Here is a 13,878-nt window from a genome sequence, read left to right on the forward strand (position 1 = left end):
CACGCACGGTTAATAAACGCAGTGTCCGTGCTGGTACTTTATTTGCTGTGAATTCTTGCCGAATTAATGCTGGTCTGCGCTGTCCTATCCGTCGTATGGTGGAATCTTACAACTGTAACTTTGTTGACATAGATATTTTTGTATGCTCTAAATCTAAATTCAAGTATGATGTATTAAAAATTATAAACAAAAATAAATAAAATAATAACTGGAATGTATACTAATAGGTAAATTTATCTAATTTAACGTACTCATTTAATTTAATATCTGTGTTAATCACTCATTTTGTTACTTTAAGCTGTTGTTGTTGTTATAAATTAAAGCAACATGCTATATTAATTTATTAATTGTTACTTGCATGATATTTATTTTTTCTTTTCTCATATTTATTGTACTGTTAATTTTAATTCTACTTTAATTTTATTGTATTGCCTTTCTAGCGGCACCCATTATTACCATATCTTTGCTAATATGTGGATAATGTAGTTGGCTGCAATATTGTTTAATTATAAGTAATTATTTTTGTAACATTTATATTGTAGCTGTTTATTGTCCCATGATGAATAAAATAAAAAAAAATAAAAAATAAATAAAAATTAGGTCTTCTATCGATATCCGAGGTTATTTTGCAAAAAAATATTCACCCCAAAGAAGGGGTGTCAACCACCCCCAGGGGGGGTGGCGGAGTTCAAATCATATTCACTTTTGAAGTTAAGGGTAAGATGAACCTAATTCCAAAATTTCATGCAAATCGGTTCACAGTAAAAAAAATCGTAGCTATAATGCTTCAATGACTGCACTATCTTATATTGCAATAACATCGCGTTCACTGCGAATTGGTAAACTTTTTTTGTTGCCTAGGTGATGCTAAGAAAAGACATAAGACCCATGTTTTCAGTACCGGATTGCCTTGGTCCTTGGCTAATTCATTATGCTCAAAGCATGTTCATTCTGCTCCAAGAGTTTTCATCTGCTTAAATTGTTGTAATTATTACGCCTAATTACGGTTCAGCTATTATTTTTACTAACCTTATATTTTAGACATCCACTTAGGAACTTTATGACTAAGTTATTCTTAACTCTTAAGTTACAGAAAGTAACGACCTAACTGCTCTTTTTCCTCATAATTTACTCACCTACAATTACTATAAATATACCTAGAGCACTTTTCTTTATGAATAGGAAAACAGGTGTAAAGTACTACTGTGGCATGTACTACCTATAATGAACCTATAGACCACACTGCGGTTTTCCTGTCATATGTATTTCACATATTACAAGTAATTAATTGCATTATGATGTGTAAAAGGAAACTTTTACTTCACTTATGTATGCAATGTTTCAAAGCAATAGGTAACATTAATTGGAGACACTTTTTACTACTTAAATATTTATAAGAATATCCGAATGCTCTTGCTAGTACTCACGAGCTTCTCAAGCCGGGTGTCACATAATTTGGGCTGCGGGATTGTTCGAAAGAATTACCGTGGCCCTGGTACATAAAGTACTCAAGGGGCATGATGGGTTTTACGGTTTTACTCAGTAAGAGTCTGACACTCCTTTACGCTGCACCTACAGCGGGAGGGCCTTTTGATGATGCGCCACCAAAAAAAAAGGTGTCTCAAAGGTGGTACAGGTTCACATTTTCATTTTGTCGAGTAGTTTTGAAGAGATTATTCGTATTGAAATATGTTCGTTCTGATGTCCGGAGCGTGCCAGGGCTATGGCGGTATGGCATGCGTTTATGAATCTACTCCTCTATCTATCTACTACTACCTACATATCTCTGAAGATCAATCATGAAATTATGTTATGTGTTTTATGATAACCAATAAGGATTTATTGAAAGTACATATTTACTGCCCATTGTGTACTCCAGCAACGATGAACGCACTGATAAGCGGGGATTTACCGTTCTTTACGACTTCTCAATGAAGTAATGTTAAGTTTAACTTATTATTGTTATTCTAAGCTAAATTAATTCTTGGCCTTGCCTGGAATGGAATCTGCGCTCTCGTACTTTGAGAGTCTGGTGCTTTAACGACTAAGCCACTCTCACTAATTATGTGAACGTAATCACTTCCCAATTATTCAAAAAGCTGCTTAGTCATCATTAGCTACTAGTGTTTTTTTTATCAATAATAATAGTTATTAGTTTAGTTTACTTTTGAACGAAAATATCGCTTATCTCAACCTTTAGCTATTATTAAGTATATTTATCCTTATAAAAATGAATGAATAATCGTTTTCTTGTATCAGTAAAACATTCTTCAACTGTTACCATGTTTAGCAAGAACTATAAACAGTTCTTTTGGCAGTGTCCTTGCAAACAAACTAGTTATTTTTTTACTTTAAAACGAAAATATTTCTTCCTTGTTCATGGAAGTGACTATTCATACCTATTCTTTATAAGCAAAAGATTTTTTTAAACTATTACCTTGCTTGGCTCAAGGACTATAAGGGATCCTTTGGGCAGTCTCCTCGCAAACTTGGCAGCCATTGTGCATCCTCCCGTGCCTCCACCCACCACCAGGAGTTTACATCTGGAATAAATATCAAAATAAAATATTGTATTGAACCATCCCAAATTGAGCAAGCCTGGTGGTTAACACTCAATCCTTCTCTGTGTAAGAGGAAACCTGTGCCCAGCAGTGGGATGATAAAGAGGCTATTGATGATTGTAGTGAAAATTAAGTTAAAGTGTATTAATGAGTTTTGACCTTTGCTATTCTCAATCATATTGCAGAATATGGGCAAAGGGCCAGTATTCTCAAGAAGTACATGCCCCCATAAAAGGTGTTGTCAGATGAATACTGAAAGGACCATAGAGGTCAAACACCAACTCCTAAAGTAGATAATTTATTAGGTAGTCTTTTTTACATATGTACGATTTTGATTAGAGTAACTTTGGGGCAAATTTTGTTGAGTTTGGGTTACAAAGTATTGTTTTTCATGTTTCAGTATTTGTGGAAGTTGGCAACTTGTAATATGAAAATATTTTATGTCCTGACAAAAAACTTGCCTAGTTTACCATTTTCTGTACCTAATTCTTATAAATATGTAATTTTAAAATTTTCACTTAAAAAATACTAAACTGGCTATAATGTATTACATATTTTAATTGCATACATCACCTTGAACTCACTGCATACAACTTAATATATCAAAAATAAATCTGAAGTCTATTTAAAGAGATTACTCTTACTTTCAGAAGAAGTTAAATGAAAATTATACTTTATGCAGAAAATTTTAAAGCCCATTTTTCAATGTCATATAAACTATAGATAGCTGTATAAGTTTTCACTTTAATGATAGTTGCCAGTAGTTGAGCTGATAAGAATGTGAAAATCGCAGAAATGGATTTTTTAGCATGAAAACTTTTAATTCTATTGTTTATTGCATCCATAATTACATATTGATGCACTGAAAACTGAGAGATTATTAAGAAGGCGAGCTTAACCCAGTGTTGGGTTCTCTTACAGCCCACCATAATTTTGTTTGCAATGCTATTCTGACTAGTTTATTATAACAGGTATTCTGGGGTTCTTACCAACTTCACAAAAAGGAGATTCTCTATTTGAATGTTTTTTACTTGTTATGTTTATAAAACATCTCTCTCATATTTCAATACATAGCTGTAATTACAAACTTTTATTTGAATAACTTCTTTTTCTTCCTCCTGCCCTGTTCCCAATCTTATTTGGGGACGGCACAATATATGTCACTCCCTTCCTATTTATGTCATTTTCTGTAACTGACGCTACTTTCAGACTTCCTCAAATCGATTTGAATAACTACTGATTAATTAATTATTCAGAAGCCAGCACCAGACTTTGTAAATTTAATCTCAAATAAAATTTTAGCCTCTCATGGCATGTAAGATCTTCAAATAATAATGGAATATTACAAACGATACACTTTAATACTTAAAGCAGTTGTTTATGATGTATTATGTTTTGAATTACACACTACTGGTGCTTACAGGTAACATATATGTTGTACATATCAGTACATACATAGTACCTACAATAAAATTAATTATCAAAAGTTTAAGGAAAATCCGTATGTTATTAGGTAAAGTTTGACTAATTAACCTGAATATTGTTTATCATAAATTAAATTCAGCCTTTAATTCTTGCTTAAAACAATAACAAACAAAATTTAAATGCAAGTAGAAATAAAAAAAGTACTTTAAAGTGGCTTAATCTTTCATAAGCAACAAAGTTTTATTTTTCAACCATTCTTACAAACTTATTTTTATCAATTTGTATTCATTCAGTGATAACTAATCATATAGTAAAAAAAATGGATAGGTATTAACTCTTGATAGTCAAATTTGATAAAGGTTTTAAACCAACAAGACCAAATAGCAACACTCATTGATTTGTTACTGATATCAACAACACAAGATTAGATAGTTGTAAATACTATTAAATTATGAAAAGTGTGCATAGCAACTTGACCAAATTGTATGTATGTAACTCACGAATATGTGGCATTATTGGCACCGGACACTGAGAATGTTCGAACTATCCCCGGTGAAGATACCACAGTTAGTTTGCGTATGATATTCATGACGCCGCACAAATCACACAACGAGCGCCCGCCTCTGTAGACAGCACATTAACGATGATTCCGTTCTCAGCTGTTAAGTAACCGCGGACGCGATGACTGTTCGTGTGCAGGCAGTCGTGATAATTTGTTGATATTATGAATTTGACCTTGATGATGCGATGTTCCCATCTGGATTTGTTTGACATTATTGACAGATGATTGACAGTTGACACTTGCCTGACAGAGGACAACAGACTGCTCAAAAAAATAGATTTAAAATAGGTTCGCGCACTGCGCTTGCTTAGAAATAGCAATAGCTGGATTTGACTTTTTACAGTCAGTTGAGTTAATACATCATCGATTTTATTCGAGACTTTTGGGCCTAGGATGCAAATACAGATAATTATCTAAGTGCTAGCAAATGAAGAAACTTTTATACTGTCAATGTGTGCGTTACGGGGATGCCAGCTAACACAAATAATTCTCCCATCATTGTCTGCATCAAAGTGACGGGTGTTAGCAGGCCTCCGTCACTCCATGTACTTGCGCGCTATAAGTGCCTACCGCCCAGCCGAGCGGTCCGCCGGCGGATCAAATTGAGTGCGGTTTTCGCAAGCGAAGCACGCGCACGCCGTTCAATTTTTTACCGACTTCTAATAGTGCTGTTCGTTCGTACGCGTATTACGATGCCGTGTGGTGCCTTATGTGCTGTAGATGGGTGTAAATCGAGCAAAAGAAGGGATAAACACCTAACATTTTTCCATTTACCTGTCAACGAAGAAAGGTAAGTGATAAATTATTACTAGTTTTTGTCGTTTAAATTTTTTTCCATTCACATACCGTCATTAGAGACCTAATTAAAAGGCCGGTATCCACTTAGAATTTGACAGTTTAATAGGTATATACTAAGCCAGCGGTTCCCGAATTCTTTTGGCTTCGGAACCCTTTTCGTTTCACCATTTTTCGGCGGAACCTTAGCTTAAGTAAGAAGTAAACGAAAGACGTAAATATACTTAGGTAGGTACGGCTCGTGGCGCGTGGTAGCGCACCAAATGGTTATATGGTTAGAGACGAGACATATTCATTATACTCAGGCGTAGCATGGCTATCTGCCACACGGGCCAGAAAACAATTTAGCCGCCCTTAACTTTGTGAATTATGTGAATAGTTTTCAGTTTGAAGACTGGCAAAGTAAACGCAAAAAGAAATAGATTGGGTTTGTACAGTTGCGAGGCGAGCGAGCGCGATTTTTTTTAACTAAAAGAAGAAGTTTCAAGCACCCGCTAGTATTGAAGATACAGTGGTAGCCGGTATCGCGAGCGAAGCGAGCGCGAATTTTTTTTTGTTTATGTTACTACTACACAAAATAAACAAAACCACTGTAAATTAATAAGGTCTCAAAAAGTACAATATCTGCACAAAAAAGCAAATGCAAATGAATAAGCAGCTAGCGAAAAAAGCGCTATTGCTTTATCTGAACCAGAGGAATAAAAAATAAACATCAAAGGAAACCTCGACGGAAGAGCGCGAAATTTTTTCGGTGTTGGATACTTGAGCAATTAAACGAACATAAAAGCATCACACGTAACATGGAGTTGCGAGCGAAGCGAGCGTAAAATTTTCGGATTCGCGGAGGTGCAAAAATTGGAAATAATGTCACACTTTGATTCATTGTAAAAATAGCCAGTGTAAATACTCGTACTCGTTCACGTCCGTGTCAAATGTATGAAAACGTATAATCCTGGCGATGAAATAAGCCCAAAAAATGCGGTGATTTTTGGCCGACTCGCTACCTACTTTTGCCGATTGCCGAAGAACATTGGAGGTATTAAGTTAATCTACAATTTGTAAAAAACGGAATTAAATTATCTGCTGCCGTGGCCTTCCCCCGCCACTTGTCGCGAAAATACGAGACTTACACTCCCGAGTGGTACCCACCTACATGGTACCTAAATTTAATTTTGGAATGCAATATTTAAAACAATTTAACTGAAAATGAATAATAATTTAATGTTGTCAAAAGTGAAACGATTTACCATATGGAAATCTTGAATTTTCCACGGAACCCCTGAGGGCCTGTCACGGAACCTCAGGGTTCCGCGGAACCCCATTTGGGTACCGCTGTACTAAGCGTTAGCTTGCCTTTCAGACACAGATTTACATAATTTTGTTACATAGAAACGTTATACCATACCACAGAATAATTAATAGTACCTACAAGGTACAGTAGATGCACTCTTCGAAAGAAAACATTCGAATATAAACTGCTAAACTAACAACTGCAATAATGTTCATAAAACACTGCAAAGCACGGACGTAACCTTCAAAAACCTACAAGTCCTTGACGCGCTCGTAACGAATCAAAATGCGCTTTAAGTCTGTGTAGCGAGAGTTCTTTTTCTTACGCCCGATGAAAACCTTTGAACAAGCCGCGTCTGTTGTCAGGTTAATTGTTGCGAGAAAAATTTTAACTGCCACATAAAAGTCAGAACATATTCACAGTTCTCAATAACATAGATAAAAAGTTATGTTAATTTAATTTTACCGAAGAGGCAGCCCTGCGATTACTGTGGAATCGCGAGGTGCGAAGCAATCACTGCTGTACGCTTGAGTATTTAGGCGCATTTTAGCATACAGTGGTTGTTGACGCGAAGGAGTAGGCAATTATCGTAATAGGTATTGGAAATTTTCTACTGAGTGAAGTATCTGTTACGTAGTAACTATTCAGTAATCTGTGGTGTTAGTCTAAATGGTAGCTACTGGTTTATGTTCATTTTATGTTTCAGACACACTGTTTAAATAAAAAGAAAGTGAGCCTCCAATCTGATATCGGAATGGCGATATAAATTACTTACCTAATTATATTGGTTCATTGGTCAGTTTTTTTTTGTTTTATCTGAGTGAAAAAGATTTATTAGTTTAATCATATTTACATTTAAAAAAAAAAACTATTCTATTAAACTTATCTCTATATAATACATAATGAAAAAGTACTTACAAATACACAAAATTCATTAATTTGCTTCTTTGCTATCGACGTGCAGCAAATATACCTCCATATTTTAGAAAGATAAATAAAACGTGCATTTGAGTGATTAAAATAAAATAAAAATACTGGTGAAAATTACAAGAAGGAAAACTAACGCTTGAGTAGATTCGGGAGCACCTTCTTCTACGCCTGTTCCCATATCCACTAGCCCAATATACTTTTTGCCATCCTATATTTTTTTAGGCTAAATGGCAACTTCGTCGAACACTAAAGAGCATACTGGTCTATGCTAACTTGTGCTTTTAGCCTTTAGGGCTCGAAATGATTCCTCAGTAAACCCATTCCCTCACACTCGAAGGGACCCCATCCCTTTTATATGCCCATACCATTTTGCCAGTTTTGCGATGAGGAAGGCAAGTATAAAAGGATTGTCTTACGTAATCATACGACTTTGGAGAATAAAAAATTAATGTTAGACAAAACTTTTTAATAGCTTTGGAGTATTTAATGTATTTTTAGTTTTTTTTCTATTATAAATATTGAAAATATTTACAGCACCAATGTATTGGTTTAAATTATTTTACAGATCAGTGTTAATTAAGTTATCTTGTTTTAAATTGTGTAATATGGCTTTTAAGGATTGATTTCTCTTTCGGAGACGTCTTACTTTTTGATTAAGATATTTAATTTTTTTCCTATGACTTTCAATCAGGGTGTTTTTTTTATTTATATTTTTTTTTTAATCGAAGAGTCCTGGGCGAATCGCACGGTAATCTAATTGTTGGATGCAGGGGTACCTGAAAAAAAGTTTAAAATATTAAGAATCAAATTGAGTTTTCTAAGTTGCACTGTACACTACTGACTTAAAAGTACTTATACATACTTGAGCTGACGATAAAGGTGAACATGAACCTGTAGGCTGTTCAGAAGCAGTTCTAGGCATTGTGGGTGATGGTGGTGCCTTAAAACAACCAGAATAAATTTTTAGTCAAGTTGAATTGAAACAAAATGCAAGCTACACTAATCAATCGACTTGATACAGCATTAAGTCCAATTTTTGTATGTTTTGTGGAATCAATAATAAATAAATAATCTATGAACATACTTGCTCTGATCCTAAACCACCAAATACTGCTTGTAAACTACTTGTAGTTTCGGGTTCAACATCAGGTTGCTCTTCTTTTATGGGCGGTTCAAAAAATTGCTACAAGAAAACAAAACAAAATACAGAAAAGAAAGCCGTTTCGGTTATTCATCCTCATCCTCCGAGCCTGTTTCCCAACTATGTTGGGGTCGGCTTCCAGTCTAACCGGATGTAGCTGAGTACCAGTGCTTTACAAGGAGTGACTGCCCTATCTGACCCCCTCTACCCAGTTACCCGGGCAACCCAATACCCCTTGGTTAGACTGGTGTCAGACTTACTGGCTTCTGACTACCCGTAACGACTGCTAAGGATGTTCAATGACAGCCGGGACCTACAGTTTAACGTACCATCCGAAACACAGTCAATGGCGTCTAAGATATACTTAGAAAGTACATACAAAGCCGTTTCGGTTATTATGGAAATAATAATAAAGCACGCTTGATCAAGCATTGAATTCAATGAGGTGATGGTTTTGTAGTGGAATCAAAAACAAGCAAATAATCTAAGTACTTACTGGATCCAATCGTAATGACGACTGCTGTACTTGGTCAAGAACACCATTATACTGCTTGTAAACTACTTGTGTCGGGTTCAACATCAGGTTGCTCTTCTTTTATGGGCGGTTCAAAAAATTCCTACAAGAAAACAAATTACAGAAAAGAAAGCCGTTTTGGTTATTATGGAAATAATAATAAAGCATAACATTCATACTCTATTATCAGGTTTTAAACTAATGTCATTACCACGATTGATCAAGCATTCAATTCAATGAGTTGATGTATTTGTAGTGGAATCAAAAATAAGCATTTGCTTATTTATTTATTATTTAGCGCGTTTTAGAGCGTTTAGGGGGCTGTCTTTTGTTCTGACTAATTTTAATAAACGTTTTTGAGTTTAGAGTTCTTTTTGAGTTATCTGTTTGTGCGATTACCGTAGTTGATGTCGGACAATAATTCCATCCTGATGTTCCCCTCCGACATATTTATTATTTAGGTTATTTAACTCAAGTACATACTGCATCCGATTCTAATGACGACAGCTGTTCTTGGTCATGATCATAATATACTGCTTGTGCACTACTTGTAGTCTCGGGTTCATCATCAGGTTGCTCTTCTTTTATGGGCGGTTCAAATAATAGCTACAAGAAAACAAAACAAAATACAGAAAAGAAAGCCGTTTCGATCATTATAGAAATAATAATAAAGCACGTTTGATCAAGCATTGAATTCAATGAATTCAATGTGTTTGTAGTGGAATCAAAAATAAGCAAATAACCTAAATACTTACTGCATCCGATCCTAATAACGACTGCTGTTCTTGGTCACGATCACAATGTACTGCTTGTGAAGTACTTTTAGTTTCGGGTTCAACGCGAGGTTGCTCTTTTTGTTTGGGCGGTTCAAATAATAGCTACAAGAAAACAACAACGAATACAGGAAGTCGCGTCTGCTCTTAGATAAATAATAAGAAAGCAAACTTTATTTTCAGGTTTTAGACTAAAACATTACTTGACCACATTGTAAATTCTTGTATGACAAAGGAGATGGCCAAATTTTGATAGTCAAAAAACCCAGAATCGACAGCAACGAAATGGGTACCAATGGGTTCATTATGATAGACCTTTGATGGTGCCAAAAAATCAAGCCTGAAATCCATGGGGTATAGGAGCTATATCATATTTTCACAAAAATAGGTTATGTTGAATTTATGTTGATTTTAAAGAAGATATAGGACCATAAAAACAAGGTATACTAACATTATAAATGCGAATAGTAATATCCCCATAGTTACAGAGTTTGCCTGGTAATTAAAAGGTCTTGAGTTTGACCCCCACCCATTGCACTATTCACATGAACCACTCCAGATACGATTAAGTACCGACCTTACCTACTTGAAGAGGTTTCCCTGTTATGTGGAAACTTCTGAACTGGCAAAGGTTGATAAAAAAAAAAACTTAAAAGAAAAAAAAGGTTTCACTTTTTTTTATTTTTAGTCACTATTCACATAAGTCAAAAGTTCTCGTCAATGCGAATAATATAAGCCCAAACACGAGGTAGTTGATATTTACCATTGCCGAGTTCCCTTGACCGTCTCTCTTCTCCATCATCAGGTCAGCTCTAAACCTTCACTCGTGTATAGTGCTAACAGACATACACCTGAGTGTAAAGTTTTTACCCTATGCACAAGTTCTAATGAACAGCAAACAGAAAAGTTAAGCTTTTTTATATACTAAAATCTTAATCGAAAAAACCTTGTAAAAAGAGAACCCCATGGTTTTTAGATGATATGAAATACTTTTTGTAATCTACAAATTATACTGAATCTAACCATACATACGAAGTTTCTGTCGACTCTGGGTTTTTTTTGGCCATCTCCTTTAAGCGTAACGGAACGTCACACGTCTTTTACTTAGGTGTGATAATTACGATGCCTTTTTGATTCCTAACGGCGCACACAAAAACTTGTGTGCGAATATTGGACATTTAAATAAAACTACTTTTCGGGATGCCCGGAGTCTGCCCGTGACCACGGATGCTGTGTCCGTATCGTCGGGATTGAATAATATTCACATAAACTCCATATAATCCGTAAAAGTAGTATTATTTAATTATTTTTTTTTTAAGACCGTACATTCTCATTTAAGTCTTGATATAATACAAACAACAAAACCTACCAATTGTGGAACTGCAAAGGTAACTACCCGACGTCGTCCTTTTGATGAAGTAAGCAAATCATTTTGATCAAAATGTGTGCTGCATACAACACTACTCTTGGTTGGAATCCAATCTTCTTGACCTCTACACTTCCTTATTATTGTTACCCAATCATCGTTCCATGGTTCATTTCCAGAAGGAAACCTACAAAGAAATGAAGGTTTATCATCCATCCATCCATTATGTACCTATTTGGTTACCCACTATTTCGGGTAAAACCCTATTTTTTTCTTGGCCACACTGGCTATTACTGTCATTGATAAATCACGTGTACTGGAGGTTTTGTGTTCCAAATATTGTTATTGTTTGTATTTAACACGTTCGCGTGAGCAACGTCTTACAACGTGGTATTGATATAAGTATGAAAAGGCGCAACGTCGTACGATGGCCTCTAGATTGTCATATTTATTTTGACCGACCATGTCAGACCTATGTGGTGGCGACAACGTTTATAGACGTTGGACGTGAAATAACGTTGCGCCACATAAAACAGATTATAAGACTACGTATAACGGCGGGACGTCTTAAGACTTGGTTTAATTTTGTATGGGAAAAAGATGCGCCACAGTACCAACATTTAAAAATGAGACTGCTCACGCGAACGTGTTAAAAAAGGCAGAAAATAATGTTATAAGAACTGGCTTACCTGTGAAAAGTAATCCCTTGACACTTTTTGTGTAATGTGGTATTATTTTTGCACCATTTAACGACACACGATGGCATTATATCCTTTTTTTAATACCTGAAAAAAATGTACTGTCACAGATGATGGTCGCGAGCGTAATGGCGATCGATCGGCTTTTGTTTATGTAAGTGTGTGCGTGTAGCTTCGTATTTACACGGAGCTGGCTTGTTTTGGGTGCTTCATTTATTATGTAGATGACGCGGAGTCCTTACTTTTTTTAACCAATCCGTGGGTACAGTGTGAATCTTGGTTTTTGACCAAATCTATTACTACACTCAATGTATATATATACACTCTATGCATACCCGTAATAAGGGTGAAATATGTTTTGTACACTACAACTTACATAATTGTTAACACCTTATCCACTCAAGCGTCCAAGCCGCGCAGTGATTTTTGGCCCACCTGTCCGCGCATGAAATGTCAATTGCTTTTTTACGACCAAGCGAGACTCTCTCAACAAAAACGATTACTACTGAAAAACTACAATAGCTAGATTCGAATAAAAAATACTCACGGAAAGCTAAAAGAACGTAAAATTTAATTTGATTAAAAGTAAATTACTTTAATTAATATTATAGGATGATAATAAAGTATAAAGTTGAGGATATCAAAAAAAATATCGTAATTTTTTTTATTCCGAGTTTTATAAGAAAAATATAGTGATTACTGGTAACAATGTTTTTTTATTATATTAGTACAGGATATACTCTTTAAAATGATACCAATATCTTAATATAAGTAATTAGTTTTCTGTCATGAAAAAATAAACAAAGTTAAATGTTTCTCAAGCGGTCACTGGGCCTCGGGCGACGTAAAAATGTGACAAGATGGCCGCCCGGCTAATAGCGTGTTCACACGACGACGTTGTTTTAATGAAACACGCATATTACTGTTCGGTATGTTTATAGAGCAAACATGTTTACTTTTATATAATTTTATTACATATAATTTTTTATTATGTTAAATAGAAAAAAAGAAAGCGGTCATTGGTATTACAGTAAAATAAATACACTGTAAAACTGTAATTTTAGGTATTTTTCATTCTTTGATATTGAAAAACGAAAACTAAATAAACATGCCGTCACCTATAAGTAGATACATAAACAAAGCCAAAAGCCACAAAACATTCCCAAATTGATCATAAAACGCTCCGTGTGAACAAACCATTATTTTCATTGTAAGTAGGTCAGTCCAAGGGGAGTCGGCTCACCAACACTAAAATCATGAATAACGTCTTAACATTTTAATCATTATAGACCCCATCTCAATGTATTTCGTTTGTAAATGGCCATTAACGTGCTAATAGTGAACGATTCTCGTATATTTTGCATTTATTTAACAAAAATAACCAATTAGAATACACTGTAAACAATAGAAAAGTATCAAACGATGATCGTGTAGTGATCGTATAACTTTTCCACCTAAATTATACTATGTAAACGTTTTGAAATTGTCGTAATAATACATATTTCGTAAAGGAAATTTCTTCACGTTTATTTTGATATAAAATAACAATCTAAATAAGGTATAAAACAAGAAACTTACCACATTTTTGTCAAGAGCTCCACACACAAAAAAGTCACTTGTCAAAAACGACGAACTGTCACTTCAATATATTTTTTTATAAATTTAATGTTGCCATTGCACAGAAAAAATCACAACTCACGGATGACAAATTTAATAACGCGCCATCTAGTATCAATCAACTATATTAATACCACCTGGCTATAGCGCTGTACACGTTTAAACCGAACGATGTCGTTCGGATACTGTAGTCACCATGGACGCT

General features: G+C 35.0%; 2 protein-coding genes across 4 annotated transcripts in view; both read right to left on the bottom strand.

The window, feature by feature from the left end:
* LOC124633069 overlaps positions 1 to 4,915 on the bottom strand; it is an 18,934-nt gene extending 14,019 nt beyond the window's left edge. The window contains exons 1-2 of the mRNA XM_047168162.1: positions 4,487 to 4,915; positions 2,438 to 2,543 (exon numbers count right to left, since the gene is read on the bottom strand). Coding sequence (XP_047024118.1) covers positions 2,438 to 2,543; positions 4,487 to 4,575 — 195 coding nt within the window. The 5' untranslated portion in view covers positions 4,576 to 4,915. The remainder of the gene's footprint in view (positions 1 to 2,437; positions 2,544 to 4,486) is intronic.
* Positions 4,916 to 8,015: 3,100 nt separating this feature from the next.
* LOC124632923 (peroxynitrite isomerase THAP4-like) lies at positions 8,016 to 12,397 on the bottom strand. 3 transcript variants are annotated; one of them, XM_047167934.1, is made up of 7 exons: positions 12,048 to 12,397; positions 11,362 to 11,545; positions 9,975 to 10,097; positions 9,703 to 9,825; positions 9,202 to 9,322; positions 8,427 to 8,504; positions 8,016 to 8,340 (listed from the first exon to the last, which is right to left on the bottom strand). In XM_047167934.1, exons 1-5 carry the CDS (start codon positions 12,122 to 12,124, stop codon positions 9,248 to 9,250), a joined length of 582 nt encoding a protein of 193 aa, XP_047023890.1. In that variant the 5' UTR covers positions 12,125 to 12,397; the 3' UTR covers positions 8,016 to 8,340; positions 8,427 to 8,504; positions 9,202 to 9,247. The 3 variants fall into 3 exon arrangements, with proteins under 3 accessions (XP_047023890.1, XP_047023893.1, XP_047023891.1); XM_047167937.1 differs by lacking the exons at positions 9,703 to 9,825; positions 9,975 to 10,097; positions 11,362 to 11,545; positions 12,048 to 12,397 and adding exons at positions 8,649 to 8,747; positions 9,619 to 9,638; XM_047167935.1 differs by lacking the exons at positions 9,703 to 9,825; positions 9,975 to 10,097; positions 11,362 to 11,545; positions 12,048 to 12,397 and adding an exon at positions 8,649 to 8,747 and having other exon boundaries at positions 9,202 to 9,524.
* Positions 12,398 to 13,878: the final 1,481 nt, after the last annotated feature.

This window comes from Helicoverpa zea, chromosome 9 (assembly GCF_022581195.2).
Source record: "Helicoverpa zea isolate HzStark_Cry1AcR chromosome 9, ilHelZeax1.1, whole genome shotgun sequence".
Classification (NCBI taxonomy): domain Eukaryota; kingdom Metazoa; phylum Arthropoda; class Insecta; order Lepidoptera; family Noctuidae; genus Helicoverpa; species Helicoverpa zea.

Bases quoted from the DNA above. Each gene is read 5' to 3' on its own strand.
- LOC124632923 (XM_047167934.1), bottom strand. From the start codon at position 12,124: ATGCCATCGTGTGTCGTTAAATGGTGCAAAAATAATACCACATTACAC. The intron at 10,098-11,361 runs GTAGGTTTTGTT...GTTTTCTTGTAG, and splicing joins CCTTTGCAGTTCCACAATTG to CTATTATTTGAACCGCCCAA. The intron at 9,323-9,702 runs GTATGTACTTGA...GTTTTCTTGTAG, and splicing joins CGTCATTAGAATCGGATGCA to GAATTTTTTGAACCGCCCAT.